The following is a 27,509-nucleotide window of genomic DNA, read 5'->3' as shown; positions in this document are numbered from 1 at the left end:
CGGTCTTGGCGAATTTTCCTCTGAACCCAAGGAATCAAGGGTATGGGAGGAAACGCATAAAGGAGTTGTGAGCCCCAACTCAACTGAAACGCGTCCCCCAACGCCCCCTGCATTGGAAACTGGAGACTGCAGAATGACAATGCGTTTTCTCTTGAGTGGCAAACTGGTCCACCCGAGGAGTCCCCCACGTCCGGAAGATGTGCTGAACTACCTCTGGATGAAGCCTCCACTCGTGGTGGGCGGAAATCTGTCAACTGAGACTGTCCGCACGTACGTTCAGCACCCCAGCCAGATGATTCACCATCAAGCAAATCCGATGGTCCTGAGCCCAGGACCAAAGCCGCAACGCCTCTCTGCAGAGACGGTACGACCCTACTCCTCCCTGCTTGTTGACATACCACATCGCAGTAGTGTTGTCCGTCTGGACTTGAACCGACTGACCGCGAAGGGAAGTGAGAAAGGCCTTACATATCGCCCGCAATTCCAGAAGATTGATGTGAAACAACCTTTCTCCTGTAGACCAAAGCCCCTTAATCTCCAGATCCCCCAGATGAGCAACCCACCCTAGGGTGGAGGCATCGGTTATCTGTGGCCACCGTTGGAGGAAGATGAAAGGGCTTTCCTTGAGACAGATTGCCCTCCACGCTCCACCAAGACAAATCCGCTGCAGCTTCTCTGGAGTTTCTGATTGACTCCCTGAGATCCCCGTTGTGCTGATACCATTGCCTGCGGAGATCCAACTGGAGCGCCCTCATGTGCCAGCGTGCATGGTTGACCAACAGACTGCATGAGGCGAACAGACCAAGCAGACGAAGGACCTTCAGAACTGGAACAACCGCTCCATTGTGGAATAAAGGGATCATCTCCTGAATGTCGAATTCTTTGAGGAGGAGGAAATGCTCGACACACAGTAGTGTCCAGTACCTCCCCAATGAACAGGTTGCGCTGAGAGGGCACCAGGTGAGATTTGGGCACATTGATTGAAAAACCCAAGTTGAATAACAGATGAGATGTTACCAGCAGATGATGATGTACCATCTCTGGCGACTGCCTTCAGAAGCCAGTCGTCCAGGTAAAACCTGTATCCCCGACCTCCTGAGATGGGCAGCCACCACCGCCATCACCTTGGTGAAGACTCGAGGTGCAGTAGTAAGACCAAACGGGAGGACCACAAACTGGTAGTGTTGCGACCCAACCGTAAAACAGATATTTCCTGTGCGACTTCAGGATTGGGATGTGGAAACACGCACCCTGAAAGTCGAATGACACCATCCAGTCTTCTTGCTGCAACGCCTGAAGAACCTGTGCAAGGGTTAGCATCTTGAATTTCTTCTGCTTCAGGTAAAAGTTCAAGACTCTGAGGTCCAGAATTGGACGCAATCTGCCGTCCTTTTTGGGATCAGGAAATACCGGGAGTAGCATCCCTGACCCCTTTCCTGCTCTGGAAGCACCTCTATCGCACCTTTTTGAAGCAATGCAAGAACCTCCTTCTGCAGAAGAAGTAGATGGTCCTCTGAGCAAAAACCTTGGCAAGGAGGGTAAGGGGGAGGAGATTCCCGAAAAGGAAGGGCGTACCCATTCTCCACAAGGTTTAAAACCCAAAGGTCCGTCGCGACCAATTTCCAACCTTGCAGAAAGTGGGACACCCAACCCCCCCCCCCAGGAGGCTGAGGAGGAGGAGGAGGAGGAGGGATTGCAGCCAGAACCACATTGACCCCTTTGTCTTCCTCTATAAGACCTATAGAGAGGATTTTTTTGCTGCTGCATCTGCTGCTGTTGAGGTTAAAAAGTATAGGGGCTTTGGGAGGTCTTCCTTTCGCTCCTTCTGTCAAAGCCAAAACCCTTCGACTGTGTCTGCAATCCTAATGTCTTCGCAGTAGCTCTATCTTTAAACCTCTGTAAGGCAGAATCCGCTTTCTCACCAAAAAGCTTTTCCCCATCAAAGGGTAAGTCAACCAGAGTGGCCTGAACATCAGGCGAAAATCCAGAAGAGCGGAGCCAAGCCTGACTTCTAGTGGCTATGTAAGAACCCATAACTCTGGCCACAGAATCAGCCGTATGTAGGCCTGACTGAATAACCGGCCTAGCTGCAGCTTGAGTGTCGAAAGAACCTCCATGAAAGAACCCTTATCCTCATCAGGCAATTTGGGGGCCAACTGTTTTACAGAGTACATCAAGGCATGAATGTAGCGGCCCAACAAACAAGTGGCATTAGTTTACTTTAGTGCCATGCTAGCTGATGAGAGAACCTTTTTAGCTGACTGTTTGGAGCAGGATGCTTGCACTACAAAACTCGCTGTAGAAGGATGAGAAGAAAGGAAGCTCGGATCCCCTGGAGCTACTCTATATCTTCTCGCAACAGCCCTAGAAACAGTAGGCGATTTAAAGTGGCTTGCGCCAAACGTCCATAATAGGATCCAAGATAACCTCATTAAAAGGCAACAGAGGCTCGACAATAGAGGAAGGCGAATGAAGAACCTCGGTCAATAAGTTCGGCTTATATTCCGCAGAAGGCAATTGTAAATCTAAAAGCTCCGCATCCTTCTTTATCACCAAATGGTAAGGAGCCAGCTCTTGATGCGGAGAAGACCTGGAAGAAGAAAGTTCCCACTCAGGAGTGGTGTCCAATCCGCTTGCCTCCTGAATACCTTCAAACTCGTCCGTTGAGTCGCCCAATTCATCTTCCTCCACTTTCTCTGCACGATACTGCTCCTCTTCTATAAGTCTCTGAGCCTCTCTTCAAGAGCGGATCCGTGGACACTGCGTCGGCGGCGCCATTCGCTTAGTCGGCTGCGTTGATGGAGTCGGCGGCGTCGCACGCGGCGCAGCTGGAGCCGGCATCGAGGGAGGCTCAGATGAAGGCACACAAACCAAACTTGGCCCGGAGGAAGGCTCTCCAGACGGCGCCAGGAACTGCCATGACTGCGCCATCGGCATGAAGGGCATAAATGGTGCCTGAGCATAATGTTGTGGCATGCCCAAACTGATTGCCATTGGACCCACGGGACCTGAAGGTGCACCGGATGGGAAGGCTGCTCTTTGAAAAACTCCATACATAGCATTAAAAAAAAGCTACGGATCAGCACCCGGAGTCTGGAACTGCGGGTATGGATACGAACCTGTATCCAGCAGAGGAGTAACTGGAGCCGGAGCCGACGGATCCTCTACTGGAACCACTGGTTCACCTTCAGGCACAGGAGAGAGTTCAGCAACCTGATCAGGCTCGGCGTCGGAAGCTGGTGAATCCATCGGCGCCGGAGACTGCGCCGGAATTATCTTTGGCGAAGGAGACTTCTCCGGAGAGACACGAGGAGAAGGCGAAGGAGGGACCAAGTGCTTACTGCGACGTCGAGGTGAAGGCGACCTCGAAGCCCTACTCTTTGTCGACCGGCGCCGAGAGTCATGCCTTCTCTGTTTCTTGTGTCTTCTCGACTTCGAGTGTGAAGTCTACGACTCCGGCTTCGACTTGTCTCGCTTTCGACCTCTACCTTCCTTCTTCGCCTTGGCCATGAATAACCTCGCTTCCCGTTCCTTTAGAGCCTTAGGGTTCATTTTCCTGCAACAGGAACAGTCTTCCACGTCGTGATCCGACAACAGACACCATAAGCAATATTCATGGGGGTCAGTGATGGGACATGTGACCCCCCCACATTTCCTACACGGCTTAAATCCTGACTTCCTCGACTAAAGACATGAGTACTTTAGAAACAGTAACCCAAAAGGTAACTACAAAGTAACTCTACAACCAAGGAGAGTGCCAGAAAACCGTTGCGTGTCGACGGGGCGGAAAAAAGGGAACTGACGTCATCACGCTCTCGTGGCTCTTATGGCTCCGGTGACGTCATACGGAGTCGCGAGCGGAGCCGTGGAATTATGACGTCCACCTCGGTGTGGAGAGCTAGGAAAAATTCTGTGGAATGCTGGTGCAAGGGATATTCACAAGGTGAGGAATCCACTGGCAGATGAATCCATCAGAAATAATATTGCGGTGCTTCTATAGGTGCCACTAAAGCATGCTGATGTCATATCTTTTCTTTCCATGCCATTTTGTTAACTATTTTTGAGGTTTACCTCCTGGTGGGTGGAGGATGTTTTTCGCTCCAGTCTGGTTTTAAGCCCTGCGCCATCTGTCTGAGACGGACCTGCACGTAATTTGTCTTTGGTGTCTGGACCATAAACAACACCGTGGTGCTCCGATTGCCAGGCAATGGCCCAAAGGCTTTGAGGGAGCAATCCCTGAAGCTGCTAGCCGTCTAGCATGCATCTACATGGAAATAAAGATCCCGGTCGAAGGGAAGGTCCCAGGATCGTACAAGGAGCCCAAAGTATTCCTCGTCCTATTCAAAGTCCTTGGGACACTCTGGTAGGAGGGACAAAAAAAGAGCAAGATGTCAAAGCTCTTTTCGACTTCTCAGGCAGCGCCATCCCCAATGCTGTATGGGCGTCGCACAATGCAGACTCCTCCTGGATTGGAGCCAGAGCCATATTTCCATCGGCTAGGCCTAGGAAGACAGGGAGGGATCGCTGGACCCTTTAGAATACCAGACCTATGAGAAAAGACAGTGTGTGGACTGATGCAAGGAGTGAGGCCAGCTGCCTGGCTATGTCCCCAGATGCTGGTCTTTCTCCTCCTGTGGCTACGCAGGAAGGAGTTTCTTGCGCAGTGGTGGTGCATAGGGCAGTTGATGTCCTTGACTTTCACCTACCCACGGTGGCAGTTCAAAATTAATCTCTTGACCGAGGAACTACAGCCAAAAATCCCCACATCATAATCCTTACTCCCATTCAATGATACCCTCACTGACGTTCTGTTGGCTACCTTGTCTAAACCCAGCACAGGAGCTCCAGTGAATAGAACGATTGCCCGCCACGATCTCCCCACAGCTCGGGGACCCAAACTTCCTCACGCATTAACCTACCCCTGAGAGCTTGGTGGTCCATGCCTCCACCTCCCAAGACTTTCCCTACTACTCCCCCGAATAGACGATCCAAGAGCCTGGGCTCATTTGGGAAGATGTTTTCTTACGCCAGCCTGGCATTGTGGTCCGTGAACACGTATGCCTTTTAGGCCATTATTCGAATAAATTGTGTGATATGGTTGTGCAAGTGCTGCCACAGGTCCCGGAGGAGTCCTGGGCTGTACTTTCCCAAGTGGTCACTGACAGGAGAGATGCGGCAAAGTTCACTATTCAATGAGTTCTTAACACTATCAACTCACTAGACACACCCGTTTCCATGATTGTGGCCCTTAGGAGCCACGCCTGGCTGAGGACTACTGGCTTTTCAGGGGATGCCCAAGCTTCCCTTATGGACATGCCCTTCGATGGCCCCCACTCTCTTCGGTGATAAGGCAGATTTGGCGCTTGAGCGGTTTAAGGATTCTTGTGCTACTTACTGCCAGATCCTTAGGTCTCTCTACTGCCCCACGCCCACCTTAATCTGCCTTGCGCAGCTATAGACTGGGCTTCCAGCTGTCCCAATTCCCGCCCAGTAAATGTGCTCTGCAGGCTCCCCAACCTCTGCGCAGCTGAGGGAGCAGTACCCACAAACCTTGTAGGCTATGTGCCCAGCGGTCTGGCCAGTCCACCACCCTCACCGCAGTGTTAGCCAAACCCTCCTAGTCTGCCCTTTTACCACCATGGGCACCCACCTAGCAGGATTCTCCATCACCTGCCACTGGCAGTCCATAACATCAAATAGGTGGGTTTTGCAGATTGTCCGATTGGGCTTCTTCCTCCCCTCAGACAACACCTCCCCCACCATGCCACCATCTCCTGATCAGCTGATGGAGGATCATCTGTCCCTTCTCCGTGAGGAGGTCTCAGCTCTCTTTGCCAAAGGAGCAATAGAGAGGGTTCCAGTGCCAGAAGTAGGCTGTGGTTATTCCTGCTACTTACTGGTTCCCAAAAAGGACAAGGGCCTTCACCCTATTCTCAGTCTCTGAACTCTCAATCTCTTCCTCAAAAAGGAAACGTTCTAGATGCTCACTCTAGCTCAGATCTTGTCTGATAACCCCAAGAGACTGGATAGTAGCGTTGGACTTGCAGGACACTTTTTTCAATATTGCCATCCTGCCCGCCCACCGTGCTCAATCTGTGGTTTACGGTAGGCTGCGAGCACTTTCAGTTCACCGTACTTATTTAGGCATTAAAAGCATCCTTTGTGTGTTCACCAAGGTGATGTCGGTGGTTGCAGCTCATCTGCGGAGGTCAGAGGTGCCAGTCTTCCCCCTACCTCGATGACTGACTGGCTGCTGAAGGCTGGCTCGCCCAGTCTGTCGTATTCCACCTCCAAACTAAGGCAGACCTTCTGCACTCGCTTGGTTTTACTGTCAACATGCCGAAGTCTCACTTGACTCCCTCTCCGATGTTCCCTTTCAGTGAAGTTTCAGGCTTATCCACCCTTACGGCGAGTCCAGGATATTCAGGCGGATACTGATATTTCCGCTTCTATCCTTAGTTTTGGTGAGTGACTGAGGCTTCTGGGCCTCATGCATCCTGCTAGTGACAGCAGTGGGACTTAAGTTCCAGTGGGCGCAGCATATGGGGAAACTCCAACTTGGTTCAGTTCTCGGAGGGAACTGCGAACGGTCTGCAGTGGTGGCTAATGAACCGCTGATGTGTCAGAGGCAGACCCCTCTCCCTTCCCCAACCAGATCTCACAGTAGTGACAGATGTGTCACTCCTAGGATGGGAATGCCATCTGGAGAGGTCTGACTCAGAGAACTCTGGTCTCTGGGGAAATCCAGAATCCAGATCAACCTTCTGGAGTTCTGTTTGATCCTACTGGCATGGAAAGCTTTTCTGCCCTCCATCAGGGGCCGGCTGGTACAAGTGTTCAGACAACACTACCTTCATGTAGTACTGCAGAAAACAGGCTGGGGTCATGTACTCTTTGTCAGGAGGCTCTCGATCTGTGGACATGGCTGGAGCTTCAGGGCATATTCCTGGTGGTTCAGCACCTGGGGGGTTCTCTGAATGCTAGAGTGGATTATGAATTGCATTTCTACCCAGAGGTGGTGCATGGTCTCTTTCAGCATTGAGGAGAGCCTTGGTTAGATCTTTTTGCCTTCACCAAGAACGTGCAATGCCAATAATTTTGCGTGCTGTACTTTCCAAGGCACTCGCTTGGAGATGCTGTCTCGAGTGGAGCTCAGACCACCTGTACTACTTTCTGCCAATACCACTCTTACCCAGAGTTCTCAAAAATGACTGGGCCCAAGTTATTCTTGTGGCTGCGGACTGGGTGCGGGGAGTCTGGTATCCTGAATTAATGAGCATGGCCATTGATCTTCTTCTCAGGCTGCTCCTTCGGGAAGATCTTCTTTCACAGCAGTAGAGGAGGGTTCTACACCCAAACCTGTCCACTGTCTGCCTTCTTGCGTGTATTTTGAGCGGGGACATCTTGGCGTCCCTCCACCAAGGCGGTGAACATCTACCATTGGAAAAGAATTGTGGCATGGTGTGCAGAAAAATCAGTCATCCCTTTTTTCTACCCCTCTTTCTCAAGTTCTGCTTCTCTGGCCTAGCAGGGCTCTCGGCACTATTGAGGGCTATCTATTTGCCATTTCTGCCTTCTTGCAGTTGCTTGATCATCCCTCATTGTTCAAGTCCCCTATTGTACATTGGTTCCTCAAGGGTCTTAGTCATCTCTTCCCTCCTTCATCATTCATTATGCCTCAATGAGACCTTAATTTGTTTTGATGTGTGCTCCATTCGAGCCTCTACACAATTGCTCCCTCCGGCTTCTCACCTTTAAAACAGCCTTCCTTGTGTCAATTACTTCTGTTTGCAGACTAAGTCAGGTGCAGGCCTTACCGCTCAGTCTATCCTGAAAAAGTGGTGCTTTGCACAAGGGCCTGCTTTCTACCAAAAGTGGTCATCCCTTTTCATGTGTGCCAATCTATCACCATGGCTACCTTTTTATGTTCCTCCACATCCTTCAAATGAATAGGAGCGATTCCGCAGTCTTGACCCAAAAAGAACAACCTCATTCTACCTTGACCGCACACGAGAATTCCGGGTGGACACCACCTCTTTGTGTGGTATGTTGCTGTAAAGAGGTTAGGCAGTGCAGAAGCAGATTATCTTCACATGGGTCATACTCTGCATCAAAATCTGCTACACACTGGCCAAGTAGCTGCCTCCTGAAGGTTTGTGGGCTCATTCCACCAGAGCTAAAGCGGCCAGCACTGCAAGTTCACCAAACATTAATGTCTGGATAGGCAGGTTTGTAGAGATGGGTACTTTTCCTGTTTAATCCTGCAGGACTTCTTATTTTAAATTTGTCTGTAAACCCACCACTGGGGATGGTATTGCTTGGGGATCTATTCAAAGGTAAGTAATCTACGGCTAGAAGTCTACATCAGATGGACGAGTTACTCAACTTCGGTAATGCTTTATATGGTAGAGACTATATCTAGCCACAGATTCCTTACTGACACACCCATCCTCCTCGTTCTGCGAATGAATTCCTAGGGACAGGGCTGAACCTTTTCAGGGCCTTAGTTTTGCAATCCAGTTGTAAAGCAGTAAAAAACTTAATTACGTTGGCATGCTAGGGTGGCGCCTATATATGTACTTCGATGCACTTTCTGGTGCGGCCGAAGACTAACGCTGAGCCGATAGACGCCACCTACTGACGCACAGGGATACTGCTCACAAAAAAGTTTCCGTACCCTGTCTGACTCCTGGGGAGAAATTCAAAAGGTAAGCAATCTTACTCTCTACCAGATAAGGCATTACTGAAGGTAAGTAACTTGTCTTTCTTGTTGGTATACATAAAACCTTCCAGTGGTTTCCCACACCAAGTTGGTGCCTAATCTTAATACCAAGAAAGTTGAAATTTGGTGTGCTCCCCGCCCTAACTGCCCCATTTCCCCACTCCACTCCCGTTATTTTCTGGAAGTATACGTGAAGGAATTTTTGTGTATTGAGCAAGTATAAAACAGGAAGTGTATGCATTGAAATCTTCAATTCAAATAGAAACTAGTATGTGGTTCTGGGCATGTCTTTATTTTTTTTTTTTTAATTCCCTAAGATGCAGAAATCTGTCCAAACCCTTGGCGGAAACCTTTGGTTGATAGTGGATAGGTATTTGTCCCAGCTTTGGCCTATTTTGTGTATCTGTTCTTTGACTTTCCGATGACAAGTTACGACAGTTAGTGATAGGAACATTTTTGCAGTGCTGTGTTTTTGTGGGCTTAAGGAGCTGCTCTAGTTATTTGTTTTCATTCTTTCCTTTTAGGTCCAACCGTGACTGCCAGATTGATCAGCACCATCGCAATCAGTGCCAGTACTGCCGGCTGAAGAAATGCTTTCGTGTAGGAATGCGAAAAGAAGGTAACTTTCCTTACCACATCTAATTGGTTTGAGTAATGGCTATACACATTGTTTCTGTGGCAAGCTTGCAACTTTCCCCATTTAATTCAATATTCTGTGGCAGTGATTAGCTGTGTAAGACCCGGTTTCGCTTCTGAAACGTAGGGCTTAATTTTCTGTTTGAAATCTGATCATTTTTTTTGCCTCCCTCGTTCAGCTTCTGAGTGCTGTGGATCAAGGCTGTCCAGTTCATTTTAATTCTATTAAATATCATATTACCGGGGCTTTGACTGCTTCCTAAACCTGTCCTAATGGAGTAATATTTCTTGAAATCTACACCATTGTGCTCATGGCAGCTAAAGACCACAGTGAAGGTTTAAAAAGGGGAGATCCTGATCTTGGACCACCAAAATAACGTCTCTGACAAAGTTCCCCATAAAATCTGCAAAAAGCTAAATATTCGAGAGACCAGGAACAGCATTTCGAATGCTGTTGACTAGAGATGTAAGCACTTGCATATGTACGCAGTGTGTGCGGCAGAGAAGAATGGATATTCACTGCCTAAGTTCTCAGTATGGAGGTGGTGTTTGGAAGAAAACTGGCTCATGCATTATGTTTGATTTTTGAGGGTGACACTGAGGGCTTGCAGGACGTAAGCGAAAATGGCTGGTCAATGCTAGAACTTCTTTTCTGCAGCTGGTGGTAGAACAAATACCGTTTTTTGGAAGCAGATTCTGGGCTGATTTGTCTGTTACAATAAGCCTTTCAGTTCATTGAAGCGGAGTTTCGCAGCTCTGGGATTGCCCTGCTTGGAAGCCTCCGTAGACTCACTGGCAACAACTGCTCAGAATCTTTTCATCATTGAACAAAAACACTTGTAATCAATAGAGAATTGGGGGTAGCCATCTTGCATAGGCTCTTGTGACTTCGAAAACTACTTAACAAGAGCTTGATACATTTTACTAATTCTGTCTGCTTTGACAGAAAAATCTACGAGTACATCTGTACTTCAAGGTCTACTTGCATCTTGTTTTACCACAGTGTATCATCTGGCGTCGTCTTTTCCTTGACAGTACGTTTGCCCTCATTAAAAAGTTTATTTGCTTGTGACTTCCTTTATTTTTGTTCAAGAAGCTATTCGTTTTTTAAAAAAAAAAAATGAAAAGCAATACAGAGGAAATGAAGGAGAAGAAAAGATTAAACACCCAACAGTTGACGAAATATCTGTAAGAAACATTAGTTAGATTCCTTACCGCTCCACCCATCCTCCCCGTTCTGCGAACTGACATCTAGGGTTAAGGTCATCCCTTTCAGGGCCCTAGATTCATGGCATCAGTTTCTTGCATGGATCTGCGTTCCTGGCGTGGAAAGCTATGTACAAGAACTGACGCCAGCGCGCGAGGGCGGCGTCTAAGTACTCCAACGTCATCCCGGCGATCACGACGACGACGCCGACGACGGACGCAGAGCCGCAGACGACGCCTAGCGACGCGCAAGGGTATTGCTGACATAAAATCTTTCCGGATCCAGCCCGACGCCTGGGGATATTCTAAGGGGAGGAATCTAACTAATGTTTCTTACAGATATATTGTTACCGAAGGTAAGTAACTTGTTGTTCATCACCACTATGGGTATTTTGACATAGTTATATATATTTTGTGTTTGTATATGTATGTGTGTATGTATATGTGTGTGTGTATGATATAGGCATGCATGTCAATTGTTGTTTACTAAGTGTAGGTTAAGTATTTTCTCCTATTGCAGTTTGAGGATTTAAGAACTATAGTTACAGGTAAGCAACTTTTTTTTCTTACTCTAGTATTGGAACTTTCAGAGATTCACATGCTTGAATCAGAGTAGCTAGCAGTTAGGAGGACATTGTTATAATGGTCTCTGAAAAAAATATACTCCAGGAAAAGTAAAAAAGAGGAAAGCAAATTTTAATTCTCCAGTATTAGGAATCTTTCATAGATTCACATGTGACCCACTCTCACCTGAGAAGCTCACCACTTGAGACTTTACGGTTATGCTTATTGCATTAGTGCTGTGAAAATCTGAAGGTCTGAGGTTCTCTCAGGAGGGTTCTAGAAGGTGGTGTTCTGATTGGCTAAGGTCTTCTTTTGGTCTCTTTTACAAAAATGAGATGGATGTTACAAAACTGAAATGTGCCTGGGCCTATTTTTCTAGTTTATTGTAACTTTGCATTGCTGTTTTGATATACAGGGGACTCCCATCTTGACGGGGAAGGATTTAAGCATGTGAATCTATTAAAAATTCCAATACTGGAGAATTCTAGTTACAGGTAAGTAACTTAATTTCTTCTCTGCTGACAAGAAATCTATCAGATTCTATATTGTCTAGCACAATAGGGGGTTAGTTATCTTATTACTCTATTTAAATTACTTTCTACGTTGTAAACCAGGTCTACTGGCATAGAAGCCCTGTACTGCAGCTGCAGCGTGTTTAACAGTTGTAAAATAAACTTGATTTTAGTTGAAAATAGTTTCTATTGTGGCTGTGTGTGTGTATTTTTGTGTGTGTGTGTACTTGTATGTATCACTTTTAACACCGTTTTTAGAGCCTGGAAGATAAGAATGGGAGTTGGGTATGGAGCAGATTTGGGGCGGGACGCCATTGTAGCTGCAAAAGATGGGTTTTAAAAAGTTGCTATGTACCCAAAATGTAGTTCCCTACTGGCGATTTAGAACACTTCTTTGTCAGTATAGTTTGAACACAAAACAGTCCGGTATCCAGGCAGTAGTAGTGCAGAGCAGCCAGGTTGGGGTTGGTGCACTCCAAGCAGCATTTGTACCGATATTCGTATGGTCTGAGTTCTTTCAGTACGTTACCAGGACTAGCTGCTGGGACAGTGTCCATCCTGGTACACCTTGTAAGGTGCCACTGCTGAAATGTGGCTGTTAGTCTTCTGCTGCTTTGAAGTCTACTTTGTGCCTGATGTCTGATGCACTGCACTTCGAGTCAATGTGCCCTGGGTCCCTGATAATCAGGTTCCCAGTGCCTGTGTTCTTTTCCAAAACTATACCTTTCTTTCCACAATTGGCGTCGCTCTCGATCCCGGTCCAGGAGGAGGTCCAAGAATCGGTCGCGGAGCCGCACTCGACATCGTCACTCGTCTGGCTCGAAGTCTTCGGGTAAGTCGAGGCACTCCAAGAAGCGACACCGCTCTTCGGACTACCCTCGCCGGTCGCGCGACTCGGCCGAGGGTCCGGATGGTTCCACCCCCGCGGCTCCGCAGGAGCCGCTCAAGTCCCCATACCAGACGGTCCCTGGGACTGACGCGACGCCAGCGGAGGTCAGTGCCTTCCTCTCGGCCATGAGGAGCCTGACCCCGCCGTCGACGCCCGCTGGCGCGCCTTCGGGCCCCGTGGACTCGGCTGGGCGACCTCGCATGCCGGCAGCTCCGGCGCCGTTGGAGGCTCCGGCCCCGACGCCGCAGGTCCCTGAGGGGCCCGACGCCGGTCGACCTCGTTGCGCCTCCGGCGCCGACACCGATACCACCGCCGACGCCGGCTCCGGTCGACGTCTATCCCCGGTTCAGCCCCTGTCCGGTCTCGACGCCGATGCGCTGCCGCCTGACGCCGCATCCGACGCCGCTAGAGACACATATTGTCTATCGACCGGCTCCGATCATTCCTCCTGTTTACCAGGAATCGGATGACGGGGGCGACTGGGAGGGGTCTGATGACCTTATGGCCCTTAAGAGCCAACTTGCACAGGACTGGGCAGATGAACTGGGGGAGGCCAGTGGGTTAGATACCTCACCGGACACTGGATTAATCTCTCCTCCGACTGTGGCTTCGGAGGAGGGTGCAGCTTTTTCTGTGGTGCTGCGCAAGGCGGCCAAAGCCCTTGGGCTTCAGCTGCCTGCCGTGGCTGTGAGGACTAACATCCTCACTGTGGTGCTTCAGTCTGCCGCATGCTCCACTATGCCTCTGCTGCCATTCAATGAGGCCCTCACTGACGTTCTGCAGGGCACCTGGTCAGAGCCCTCCACAGTCCCTCCTGTGGATAGGAACGTTGCCAGGCGCCACCGCCCTGCTCCGGGCGACCCCAGTTTTCTGTCCCAACACCCCACCCCCGAGAGTCTGGTTATCCAGGCCTCTACCTCCCAATCCTCCTTCCCGTCCGCTCCTCCGGACCGGGATTCCAAGAGACTGGAACAGTTTGGTAAGAAGCTGTTCTCTTCGCTCAGTTTGGGCCTGCGGTCTTTGAACACCACCTGTCTCTTGGACCGTTATTCCCACTCTCTGTGGGATGCGGTGGAGGACGTGCTGCCACTGTGCCCGGAGGAGGCCCGGGCGCAGCTTTCCTCGGCCCTGGCCGATGGGAGAGATGCAGCGCGCCATGCAATCCGATGTGGACTCGACACTACGGACTCGCTGGGTAGGGCGATTTCTACCACGGTGGCGTTTCGACGTCACGCCTGGCTGCGGTCCACGTCTTTGTCAGGGGATGTCCAGAGCAGCCTCATGGACATGCCTTTTGATGGCGCTCGCCTTTTTGGTGACAAAGCGGACAGTGCGCTGGCTCGCTTCAAGGACTCCCGGACTACGGCCACGTCCTTGGGCCTCTCGGCCCCGCGGCCACAAACTTCCGCTTTTCGCTCCTTTCGTGGCCAAGAAAGGGGCAGCTCCTCACGTCCGCCTAGCCACCGGCCGCAGAACCAGCCTGCACGCTGTCGCAGACGTGGTTTCCGCCGAGGCGGTACCGGAGGACGACGCGGTCAGTCCACATCCACCCCGGCAGCATCCACCTCAAAGCCTTCCTAGTCAGAGCTTTCAGGCCCATTCCACGCCAGTGGGCGGCAGAGTTCGCCATCACCTGCTCCACTGGCGTTCCATCACGTCGGACAGGTGGGTGCTGCAAATCGTCCGGGGCTACTCCCTCCCCTTCGAGACGACCCCTCCAGCCATGCCATCGCAGCACCACCGTATCTCGGGGGATCATTTGAATCTTCTCCACGAGGAAGTTTCGGCTCTCTTGGCCAAGGGGGCCGTCGAGCGCGTTCCGAGCCCAGAAGTAGGTCATGGTTGTTATTCCCACTACTTTCTGGTTCCCAAGAAGGGCAAAGGGGGCCTACGCCCTTTCTTGGACCTCCGGAACGTCAATGCCTTCCTCCGGAAGGAACGGTTCAAAATGTTGACTTTGGCTCAGGTTCTAGCTGCCCTAGACCCTGGAGACTGGATGGTAGCGTTGGACTTGCAGGACGCATATTTTCACATCCCCGTCCTGCCGGCCCACCGGCGTTACCTGCAGTTCACGGTGGGTCAGGAGCACTTTCAGTTCACCGTGCTCCCCTTCGGCCTTACCAGTGCCCCTCGGGTGTTCACGAAAGTGATGGCGGTGGTCGCAGCTCATCTGCGCAGATCAGGGGTTCCAGTCTTCCCCTATCTCGACGACTGGTTGTTGAAGGCGGGCTCGCCCCAGGCAGTCGTCTCCCACCTCCAGACTACGGCGGATCTCCTGCATTTGCTGGGGTTTTCCATCAACGTGCCGAAGTCACACCTGAGCCCCTCTCAGAAGCTCCTCTTCATTGGAGCGGTTCTAGATTCGGCGCATTTCCGGGTCCATCCCCCGGAGCAGCGGGTCCGGGATATACAGGCCCTGATTCCCATCTTTCGGCCTCTATCCTGGGTTTCGGTCAGGCTAGTGTTGCGGCTTCTGGGGCTGATGGCCTCCTGCTTCCTACTAGTGCATCACGCCAGGCGCCGCATGCGGGCTCTGCAGTGGGACCTGTAGTTTCAGTGGGCCCAGCATCACGGCAACCTGTCCGACCATGTCTTGATCTCGGAGGGCACTGCACAGCAGTTGCAGTGGTGGCTCATGGACCGCGATTGGGTCACGGGCAAGAGCCTCTCCCTCCCCCAACCGGAGCATGTCGTAGTGACGGATGCGTCCCCCCTGGGATGGGGTGGCAATATGAGAGAGGCGGAGATCAGAGGCCTCTGGTCTCCGGCGGAGTCTCGCCTCCACATCAACTTGTTGGAGCTGAGAGCGATCCGTCTTGCACTGAAAGCCTTCCTTCCCTCTGTCCGGGGAAGTGTCGTGCAGGTGTTCACGGACAACACCACCGCCATGTGGTATTGCAACAAACAGGGCGGGGTGGGGTTGTGGACCCTTTGTCAGGAGGCTCTGCGCCTCTGGACATAGCTGGAACACCAGGGCATCACCCTGGTGGTTCAACATCTGGCGGGCTCTCTGAACGCCAGAGCGGACAAACTCAGCCGCCGGTGCATGATGGATCACGAATGGCGTCTGAACTCCGAGGTGGCGCAAGGTCTCTTTAAGCAGTGGGGTGAGCCTTGGTTAGATCTATTCGCCACCGACGAGAACGCGCAATGTCAGCAGTTCTGCGCGTTGGAATTTCCAAGGCGGCACTCGCTCGGCGACGCTTTTCGTCGCGAGTGGAGTTGCGGTCTGTTGTACGCCTATACGATTTCTGCCCAGAGTGCTGAAGAAGGTCAAGCGCAACCGGGCCCAAGTCATCTTGGTGGCTCCAGATTGGGCATGAAGGTACTGGTATCCCGAGCTACTCAGTATGTTGACGATGCTCCGATACGTCTGCCCCTTCGGGAGGATCTTCTGTCGCAGCAGCAGGGGACGGTCCTCCACCCGAACCTGTCCAGCCTCCACCTCCATGCGTGGAGATTGAGCAGCGGCAGTTGATGCCATTTGACTTGCCTCCTGAAGTCTGTGATATCATTCTGGCAGCCAGGCGTCCCTCCACAAAGACGGTATACGCCTGCCGGTGGAACAAATTTGTGGCATGGTGCACAGCAAAGGCTCTGGATCCCCTTTCCGCCCCTCTTTCTGAGGTTCTCCTCTTTCCTCTTTCTTTGGCCCGGCAGGGCTCTGCCCTGGGCACCTTGAAAGGTTATCTTGCTGCTCTCTCTGCCTTCTTACGGCTTCCTGATCAGCCCTCTTTTCAAGTCCCCTGTAGTGTCACGCGTTCTTAAAGGCATTACTCACACGTTCCCTCCTGTCCCTTTCGTAATGCCTCAGTGGGACTTGAATATTGTCTTGACATTCCTGATGTGCGCTCCCTTTGAGCCTCTTCACAATTGTCCTCTTCGTCTTCACACTCTTAAGACTGCTTTCCTGGTAGCCATCACCTCGGCTAGACAGGCGAGTGAGCTCCAGGCTCTATCGTCCAAGCCTCCTTTTCTATCTGTTCATCCGGACAAGGTTGTCCTTCGGCCTCGTCCTTCCTTTCTACCGAAGGTGGTGACCCCCCTTTCATCTTGGGCAATCTGTCACCTTGCCCACCTTCTTTCCGCCTCCGCATCCTTCCAAAGAGGAAGAGCGGCTCCACCGTCTGGACCCAAAACGTGCGCTCTTCTTTTATTTGGACCGCACTAAACAGTTCCGAGTGGACGACCAGCTTTTCGTTGTCTACGTGGGTGCAAAGAAGGGGAAAGCTGTGAACAAACGGACCATCTCCCGGTGGGTCGTTTTGTGTATAAAAATCTGTTATTCCTTAGCAAAAAAGGAACCGCCTGTTGGGCTGCGCACCCATTCTACTCGGGCCACAGCGGCTACTACTGCTTTGGGATGGGGAGTCCCTTTGCAGGACGTCTGTCAGGCGGCAACGTGGGCTTCACTGCACACGTTTGCCAGGCATTATTGCCTAGACAGCCAAGTCCGGAGGGATGGCTTCTTTGGCCGTTCTGTCCTCCAGGACTTTCTGGTGTGATCTTGGTTCGTAGACCCACCACCGGGGTTGGTATTGCTTGGGTATCTATTCTAAGGTGAGGAATCTGACTAACGTGTTTCTTTCAGATGAACAAGTTACCTACCTTCGGTAACTATGTATCTGTAAGAAACATTAGTTAGATTCCTCACCGACCCACCCATCCTCCCCGTTCTGCGAACTGACATCTAGGGTTAAGGCTATCCCTTTCAGGGCCCTAGAATTTTTTGGCACCAGTGTCGGTTTCATGCATGGCTCTGCGTTCCTGGCGCGGAAGGCTATGTACAAGAACTGACGTCAGCGCGCGAGGGCGGCGTCTAAGTACTCCGTCATTCCGGCGCACGACGCCGACGACGGACGCAGAGCCGCAGACGACGCCTAGCGACGCGCAAGGGGTATTGCTGACGAAAAATCTTCCGGATCCAGTCTGACTTCTAAGGTGAGGAATCTAACTAACGTTTCTTACAGATACTTACCTTCGGTAACGATGTAACTTGTTCTTTTGGTGGAGACAAAACCTAAGAGTGGACATGGCATACACCTGTATGCCATGCCCACAGAACACTGCCTGTGGTTTAGGTAAGTCACACCTCTAGCAGGCCTCTCAGCTCTAAGGAAGGGTGCACTGTATCACAGGTGAGGGCATAGCTGTATGAGCAATATGCCTCTACACGAGCTGGGAGGTTGTCATTATGAACTCCACAGGTGAATGACGTTTTTACTGAGTGCTAAGAAGTTTTGTATCAAACTACTCGACATAATAAACCCACACTGATGCTGGTGCCGGATTTTTTTTTTTTACAAAATGCACTCAAGAGTACATCTTAGAGATTCCCCCATGAGAAACGACCAACTCCCTTGTGTCCAGCTAACTGGTCTTAACCAGCCTGAAACAGACTGGTTTATGACCCCCTGAGGTGGGAACCCTGTGCTCTTGTGGGTCAGGGACAAAGGCTGTTTTGGGTGGATGTGCTTTACACCTACCCCCCCCCCCCCCCCCCCCCCCCCCCAAGCAGGAACAGCATTCAGGGTGGTGAGCCTCAAAGGCTTCCTGCCCTCTGTGTTAACCAGGGCCTGTCCAGCTAGTGGAGATGCCGCCATGCTGACCAAGTCCCACTTATGGTGGCAAGGTTGGCAGGAAAATTAGTACTTACGAGAGGTGTGTCCCCTCTCTGCCAGGACCACCCTAAGGTGTCCTGCCCTGATGTGACCCCCTTCCATAGAAAATCCTCCATCTTGAATGGAAGGATTTTAGCCCATCAGGGTAGGGGATGCCCACCTTCCTAAAGGGAAAGGATATACAAAGGGTGTAGTCACCCTAAAGCAGAGTTCTTCAAACTGTGGGGCGCGCCCCCCTGGGGGGCGCGTGGATGGGTTCCCAGGGGGGAGCTTATGCCTCTGAAAGTACATGTAAATGATGATGGCCTGGAAGTGCAACGATCTTTATTTGCTGCATTTCCAGGCCGTCTTCATTTACACCCAGGCCTTGAAGTGAAAGTGACAACTGTTAGCAGAGTGCGATGGGGTCGGGGGTCAGTGAGTGTGCTGGCAGGATCAAAGAAGTTTCTAAAAAATAAAAAGGCAAGTGTTTTGTTATCACAGTCTTAAGTGTGTATAAAATAATGCAATAACAGAAGAATTGAAAAATAAATGCAAGTTAAACTAACTGGTGATAAATGCACTCTTTTAGGTTATGAAACCTCAGTTTGCAACTACCATCACTGTAGATGTGTGTGTGTGTGTGTGTTAGCATTTTGAACATAGTTATGGATTTCCTGCATTTGCCACATAATCCATCATCTGCTGCATGATTTGCAGATTTAAAAAAAACCTCATTTCGAGCTCAAACGGCAGCAGCAACACGTTACCTTGCAGTGGAAAGCCCTTTCTAAAGGTTGACTGGTCACCTTTCTGTTGCTTATTGCTATATGTGAGTGTTAAAGTGATACTAATGAGGGGAAATATATGCCAGGACACTTAACAAGTTGAAAAATGTCAAAATAATGCTATCACAAAATAGGCAAGATTATGCAGCATTATTCACCTCTGCTTGTTGCATAATTTGGCCTTCTCCTGCCACATAATTCCAGTGTCCCTGTTTATAGTGCTACGAGGTCCCAGCCTGTAGCAGAAAGCACTCTGAATATGTAAGTCAATATTTTAAAATAGTATTTAAATTGTCTAAACTAGGCGGCTGCTGCTGCAGCAAAATGATGCATTCATTGAGGTAAAACAAGTTCTTACATAATATACTTTTTAGTAATAAAGCTGTATCTAATGCAGACATTTTTGTAAGTGCCTCCACAATTCCAAATCTCAGCTAACACCCCTTCATTACATCTCAAAAAGAATAAATCTTTGCCGCCATGAAGCTTTAAGCAGAGCTGCTGGAATAATTCAGTAGGAGAGGACCACATTATGCTGCAGGTTGACTAAATAATGCAACAAAAAAAGGTTAATTATGTGGTTAGCATTACTTCATTATTTTGTTATTTTAACTCATGGTAACGCTGTCAAGGGAAATATTTCATCTCACCCAAATACAGCCGTAAGCAACTACAAGATTGCTAATCAATCTTTGCAAAGGGCCTTCCACTGCTCCGAACACTTTGCCTCATTTTAATTAACTTTTTTTCCGTTTAAGCTAAAATCAAGTTTTTTTGGTTGGAATCTGCAGATTATGGATTATGTAGCAAATGCGGTAAACTCATAATTATGTGCAAAAATGATACTGCTGCAGAAACTCATAATTCCAGTGGCCCTGTCTTTAAGTGACTCAATCAATTAATGGCTGGTTTCTTTTTCAACTTTCTGCACTACCACCACACCCTTCGCTTTCAGGCAGAGGCACCTCAAAGTCAATATTAACCATTCTGGAGCAGTTTTTTGTGTGAAAGCTGAGCCCATGGGGTGGCAGGTAGAAGGCCAACAGGGTTGCATTCAGATGCAGAGCCCTAATCCTCTCAACTACTGGAGCCTCACAGTAATAGTCTAGGAGACAGAGGAAAGGATTGAGATTCATTGATATTGTCAAAGAGCAGGCCCAGAAACTTGGGCACTGTATGGGGACTCATTTTTATGTTTACAAATGGCCAGAGGTAGCTTCTTCAGAGAGAGTCCCCAAAGAAGGGGACAATATAAGTGGCCTCTTTTTTTAATTTCTTTTTAAAAAGGTCATTCATTAGTGAAGCTGGTACTGCTGCCAGGTGTGTAAGTGGCCACTGCTGGTTATCATTAGGGAAGCATATGAAGCAGGACTGGGGCTCAGGGGTTTGAGGGGCCCACTGCATCACAATTATGACAGTTTACCTTTAAAAAAGGGGCATGGCAGAATATTTTTCTTTCTAGCATTAGGGCCGAGGTGATGATCCGCCGAGGTGGGGAAGAGGTAAAAGATGCAAAGGAGATAGCCTGCTACTCTGGACTGCAGTTATGAGAATTGCAGCAGGTGTAGCTGCATTGGGGTCCAAAAGTGGAAGGGGCTCACAACACCCCAATTATGGGGGTAAGTATGTTTGGGATAATACATGTTTTTGTTTGATGCTTTTGCTGTTTTAGAAGTCTCATATTCAGTGAGGTTTATAAGCTATAGAAAAAAGTACTCCTGTAATCAGCTTATAAGCTCCACTCCCTATACGCACCCATTTCCCTCCTACTCCCCCCAATCCTTGCCATAATGTTTTGGAAGGGGGCCCGACTTCGAAATATTTTGCTTAGGGCGGGGCTCGGAGCAAAAACGTTTGAAGACCTCTGCCCTAAAGGCAAGTAGCCCATTGGCTACCGTCTGCCAGTACCTGTAATGCCCCAAAAGTCAGTGTTTAAGGGCACCCCTAAATGTTGATCGTCGGATTCCTGCAACCTACGAAGTAGACTCCGATCAACAAAGCCTGAAGATGACTACTGATTTGACCCCTGGCCTATTTACAGCTTAAAGATTCTGAGAAGACGATGGCTGTCCTGTGGCCAGCGACTTCTAGAAACCCTAGGAAGACTGCCACTCTTCAACAAAGATCAGATCTCTCCAGTACAGTTGTCCTGTCCAAAAGAATCCAACTACAAGGACTGCGGGTTCAGCTGTATCTGCGTCTCTTGTCCATTCTGCACCAGACACCCACGGCCAGAGTTTGAATAGCTCATCTGTTAATAAAGTCTCCCCAGCAATCCTGACCTCTACTCCATCAGTGACTGACCTCTTATGGACTCCACAAAGGCTCCCCCTGACTGCGACCGGCTCCGGTAAAGAAAATTCGACGTCAAGTCACCCCTGCATACCCAGCCCCCTGACATTGGGAGCCCAGCCGACAGTGCCCAGGAGTCCTCCAACACCTCTACTTACCTTACCTGCCCAGCTGTTGGTCCCCTTCCTCTAATCTCCTTGTCTGAGCCTGCAGCCCCTTTGTACGACTGAGATCCCCCTCTACTTGCATTAGGCACCGGATGCTGATTTGCATCCTGCACCTGTCCGCCCCTGTGCCACTGGTGGTGTTTGGTTGGGGCTGCCTTGTGCCCCCCAAACCCCCCCCCCCCCCCCCCCCCCCCCCTGTGCTTGCTTTAACCCCCGGACCTGTGCCGTGAAACTGCAGGTGCCTACCTGCAATCTGCACTTTGTTTGGTGCCCCGGTCTCTATTGAGTAACATTGGGCCCAGTGACTTCTGCACCCGGCTGCCCCAGTGCCGCTGGTGTTGCAGTACCTACCTTGATCTGAACCTTGACCACTGTTGGTCCAAACCCCTGAAGACTGGATGTGTAAGTCACGTACTTACCTGTACATGCATATAACTGTTTTCCTCCCATATGATTGCATTCCATTTCTGCCTATTGTACTAAATGTATATCTGTTACATTTAAGTTTGCTACTGTTTGATTATTATTACCAAAGTATTTTAATACTCATGTAAAGTTCTTCTATGCCTTTACAACACAATAACTACTATATTTGAAAAGTTTTGGTAATCTTGAAACTGTTAATTACATGAAACTGAGTTTGTCTTGGTTCTGAAAAGAAATAACAAGTAACTCTTTATACAAAACAATTGGTCTTGGATTCAGTCTTAGAGTGTGTGTGTGTAATCTTTTCTTGCCTGAGCATGTACGACAAATGCTTAACCCAGTCGTCTCATAAACCTAACTGCTCGACCACACTACCACAAATAGAGCTTTTAGTATTATCTACTTAAGCCTCTGGGGATCCACAGGACTCTGGAAACACTATACCATACTTCTGTATAGCATATACAGAGCCAGCTTCCTAAACATACCCACTTTTATTTGTGCACTAAAAGCCTACTGTCAGGCCTTTCATCATTAAATTAATCTAAATTTCCTGGCTTCTAACTCAGCTAGGGAATTGTTAAATACTTTACGAGCTATTCGTTATTTAATTGCTATCCTTTATATAATGCTGTCTGTATTATTTGGTATTTATTCAAATTTCCTTCTCGGAAGCAGATACTGCTAACAAATATTCCTAGTAGTCTTGAAGTCCGGATCACTACGAGACCCTTGTGTTTGTCGGGCCCTTAACCCCATTTGTACAGTCATGCCCGAACTCTAATAATTAGATGTTGCTTCAGTGCCAGCATGCTGAAAACAAGTTCTGGTACCTTCATTTAGAAAGTCGGTTTCTCTGCTATCCAACGCACTAGAAAATGTCAATGTTCTATTGTCATCTTTTCATAAACCCATTGCTTGACTGGACCATGGTGAATAGAGTACAGAATCGGCGGTCTTAGAATGCCGGAGACTTCTGTTGTATTGGGTTGGCACGGCCGCCCTAATTCTCCTTTACGTCTCTGCACCATTTGATGTAGATACATGCTCCGTCCTGTTGAGGGCTGTGGTAACAAATGATGGAGGGTATGCTGAATAAATCAAACATTGGCCCCCAGTCAAGATATCTGGGTTAAATCCATTGTTCTTTTGCTCACTATGCCACCCCAGTTTTGCCCCAGCCATATGCAAATCAGCCTTGACCCTGCTCCTCATGGGAACAGTCTAGCCTGAACTGCCAAGCCAGGTCCTCCATGGACTGGAAACGAGCATCCTGGGACCAGTTTTGGGGTGTCATCAGCCAGGCTAGATTGAGTCCTGTTTAGCGGCCTAGCTGACTATGCGGGACTGGTTTAAGGACTTGAGTGATTGCAATGCTTTCTGGATTGTTAGCTTTTGGAATATTACAGTGGACTCTCCACCCTTCTGTTTTATTTTTAATTAAGATCTGAACTAAAGACTGCTTCAGTTGTTTTCCAGCCTCAAGTTTTCCGCCCCAAAATCTTAATAAAACTATATACACATGTATGGGGGTTTCCGCCGTCCCTCTTCATACATTTGGTTACTTCTAGTTTCATTCACATTTTGCTTCCCCCACCACAGCATACAGCCTGAGGCAGTGGGCCAGCTCATTATGATCTTAGGCTGCCTTGCACTATAAATGACAATCTTTACTGAACAGCCCCCTTAAGATGCATGCCCTTCAGTTCCAGGGACTTTTAAGAGTTGCTGAGGCGCCCCTGTATTAATACATCTCACAACATTACTCTTTCAGGCTTAAGGTGCCTCATATTATGCAAAAAAGAAGCTGGGAACTCTTGGTAGTTCCGAAATTTACGTTGAGAGCAGCTCCTGTATGGAACACTCTACAACACCAGCACTCTGAATTTTCTCACCTCAAATGTCTATTTTTCTATCAAAGTTCTTAAGCATAGGATTGTACAGTGCCACCATGCCAAACAGGGGCAGTCTTTTGCCATTTCTGCAGCCAAGTCTCTAACCATGGGATTAGCACAGTGCCATCTAAGCTGAGCTATAAACAGACAAAAGCAGTTTACCACTACAGGCACAGTATTATTGCTTTGGATTGATATACAGGAGCTGTACTCCACCTAAACGTGGGAACTACCCATAGTTCTCTGCTTTTTTGCATAATTTATGCGGCACTCTAAGCGTTAAAGGGTATTGTTTTGACTTCTAGATAGGTGCTGCCTTGTGTTTGGACAAAGCGAAACCTGTCTAAGGAGCTAAGATGATGATGCACATTTCAAGGGTTGCTTTTATTAATTCCAGGTTGGCTTGAATGGTATTTTCACTATCAAAACATGGTGTGCAGCTTGCTGTAAGTGAACCTCTGAGAAAACACTCTTGGTCTTTCACAAGGCATTTCTGCTTCTTCAGTGCTTGCTTGTGTAGCGCCTATTGTGCCGAAGACTCTATTGAATGCACTGAAGGTTGGAGGCTAGGTGAGGGCGGCACCATGATTGTTATAGGCAACTTAGTATAGCTCTTTGTATACCAAAGCCTCGATTCTGCTACAATGAAGACACTCTTAGTGTAAAACATGGGACAAAGCATGGTCACTTATGTTTTTTTTTGTATATGTTGCACACCTGCATAGTTTCTCCTGGGCATAGTAGGGATCAGTGGTATGATAGCTAAACGGATGTTTGGATAGGTGAGTTGTACACGAGGGATTATGGAGCAGCTGTGATCCATTTAGATTTCTAAGATGCACTCTGTTAAATTGTGTTCATTGTTTTTAATTTTATTACAGTTTACTTCATTGCAGCGGTGTCGCACCACTTCAGTCCTATTCTGATGGCAAAAGTTCATTATCTTACCATTCTGGACTGCAGTGACGTTTATATCTACATTTGAATGCGTTTAACATTCCTTTTGCTAAGATGTTTGGAAACGTGTTGTCATTCGGGATCACCAGTAACTGAGTTTGAATGTGCACTTGAATGTGTTGACTTTTAAGTATTATGTTTTAATGTGTGTGGATATAAATTCACTTGGAACGCTTTGTAGCACAAACATCCCATTGTATGACATAGCGTTCTGGAGAATCACTTGTTGGTTGAGAAGAGTCGATGGTTGGCTCTATGTCCATTGATATTTCGCAAATGGGTGCGGAGTGGGCTGTTGTGTTTTCTTGTTTTAAAGAGTGATGCAATGCCATAGTACCATCAGTACAAGTTGGCTGTGTACATGTACAGTGACAGCATATGTATTGTGATGCTTATTGCCATGAGTAGGTTTACTAGCACAGTTTCTGGTATTTAAGGGTAAAATGTTGGTTTGTGCGACGGCGTAGCAATGTTTGCTTTCTCAAGTGAACTATTTACTTTCTTTACATCTAATTATGCACAAAGCAAAAAAATATGAAATCAGTTTACTTAATTTTGTGGCTGGAATAAAACAAAAGGTATTAGCGTTCAAACAAGAACTAAAATGGTGTAAATGAGTTTGGTATTTTTTTTTCCAGCAGTGGAAGATTCTATCATATGGGGCATCTCTGGGGCGACGAGTCTGTGGAATGGAGATCCTGAGCTTAAAGACCAGAGTTCAATGAGTAATGAAAGGCTCATGGAATAGATCCTCAGGCTAGAAACTGGAGTTTAATGAGTTATTAAAGGGCTGTGGAATGGAGATCCTGAGGTTAGAGACCGATGTTTTTGGAGTTATTAAATGCATTTGCGTGTCTTTCAGCCTACTTTGTTGTATGTTTTGTTCACGATATGGTTATCCCTCAAGGAAAGCTATGTTCAGGCAGATGGAAAGATCAGCGTCCAGGAAGAAACCATCTTAACGGATGTGTTCAGGAAACTAAGAAGGATTGTGAGACAGGCAGCTGCTGTGAAAACTGCTGCAGCAGTGAATAGTAAAGATTTCAAGGGTGAGACGCAACATAACCTGACAGGCTCCAATGTAAGAGAATTTGCTGGCAGCTATAAATGAGGTGTGAATCAGAGAAAGTGGACCGACCGCTATAATCGAGCCACGGTCCGAATCAGTCCATGAAGATAATCTTGTCGACGGCCCCGCCTTCGATGGCAGTCTGGTAAACTGCTTCATCAGTCGACAAATATTCTGTCGTCAAACGACCTCCTAGTTGATGAAGCAACTATTGTCGACGAGAAGACCGCCTTCGAAGGCCCCGCCGTCATCGAAGACTACAAGGTTGACAACCAGATCACTGCGATGATGACCTTGTCGACGGCGTCCTCAACAAGACAAAAGACAGGAGAACATCACCAGCCTCCTTCTTAGTCCTGCTCACACACCTCTGAGTAATATAGCCCTTCTACTACCCACTCATCTTCTGGATGAGGAAGACTAAGAAAGGAGGTCTCTCGCGCACAGTCCCTCAGAGTTGCATGTGAAGCGTCAACCGGAGGATGATGAGTGATTTTATGCTCCTCCTGAGCATTACCACCAACATTATCAGGAGAAAATGGTTTCATTACCATCATCTCGAGTTGCTAATTTACTATGTATGCTCAATAACTATCACCAGTGCCTCCCACCACACCTTCATTTCCACCAGCAAGGTCACCAGTTAGACCATCTTCAAGTCCTTCCTTATCTGAACGACTGGCTGGTCGAGGCACCCTCCAATTTGTCCACATGAGCATCCACAAAAGCTTGCACGGATCTCTTCAGAAAGCTAGCTCTCCCTTTGAACCTAGACACATCCAACCAACATTTATCACAAATTGTTTTTGTGCGCCGCTAAATATCCCTTCTAGGAATGTGGTCTTGCTGCATCCCTCCTGTTCCCTTCTGTCACCTTCGGGTGCGTCCCCTTCAAGAGGATTTGGACAAACAATGGGTGCAACTAACGGGCTCCTTCGACCTCATCAAGGTTACTCCACGTGTGGTGAGCGCCTTATCTTGGTGGTTGAGGCAGGAATATCTTTCACTTAAACTCTCATCACACCCCCTGACTACTACTCTAGTCATCATCACCAACGGTGCTTCCCTGGAGGGATGGGGAGCTTACCTCCAAGTCGGGGGCAGATGGCATCCAGCTTAATGTCCATTTCACATCCACTTACTGGAGTTAAAAACAATGCATCTAAAGTTCTGCACTGCTTGTCGTTACGGACTACACTATGATTCACTACATCAGCAAGCAGGGTGGTGCAAGATCCCACCTGCTCTCCCATGAAACTCAGAAAATATGGGAATGGTCCATTTAACACGAGGTGCATCTTCGAGTGAACATATTCCTGGGAAACAAAATACTATAGCAGACACATCATGCTGCCAACATCATGCCACGAGTGGGAGCTACACCAGTATACCGTGAACCTTTCTCCTCTGGGGAAAGCCAAATCTGGATCTCTTCGCAACCCCCGCAGAACCGCAAAGGCTGGTTTTATGCAAGCTGGCATCCCTAACTGGGGTCATGGGGGAATGCCTTTTCGATTGCGTGGTCCAGCTTCTTAGGCAGGGTCTGTGCTGATTGTACCAATAAAACCTATCACCTCAAATAGAAAACATTTTCCATCTGGTGTCACTGGGCTAAGATACATCCTCTCTCCTCTTCTCCGGAAGAAATTAATCTAGCACATGCTTCCATCAAAGTCCACTTGACAGCCATTTTGCGTTTCAGGCGATCTCTCACTTCGGTCTTCCAGGATTAGTAAACAGTTTCTCAAAGGCTTATTCCGTACATTCCCTCCCGTAAGGCCACCGC

General features: G+C 48.6%; 1 protein-coding gene across 1 annotated transcript in view; it reads left to right on the top strand.

Moving 5' to 3' along the window:
• Nucleotides 1-27,509, top strand: part of NR2F6 (nuclear receptor subfamily 2 group F member 6) — a 98,938-nt gene that overhangs the window by 32,314 nt on the left and 39,115 nt on the right. The window contains exon 2 of the mRNA XM_085638735.1: nt 9,247-9,341. Within this exon, the coding sequence (XP_085494861.1) occupies nt 9,247-9,341 (95 nt within the window). The remainder of the gene's footprint in view (nt 1-9,246; nt 9,342-27,509) is intronic.

Source organism: Triturus cristatus, chromosome 12, assembly GCF_964204655.1.
Source record: "Triturus cristatus chromosome 12, aTriCri1.1, whole genome shotgun sequence".
NCBI classification, from domain to species: Eukaryota; Metazoa; Chordata; class Amphibia; order Caudata; family Salamandridae; genus Triturus; species Triturus cristatus.
Note: the sequence above shows the minus strand (reverse complement) of the source record. Positions and strands in the feature narration are given on the sequence as shown.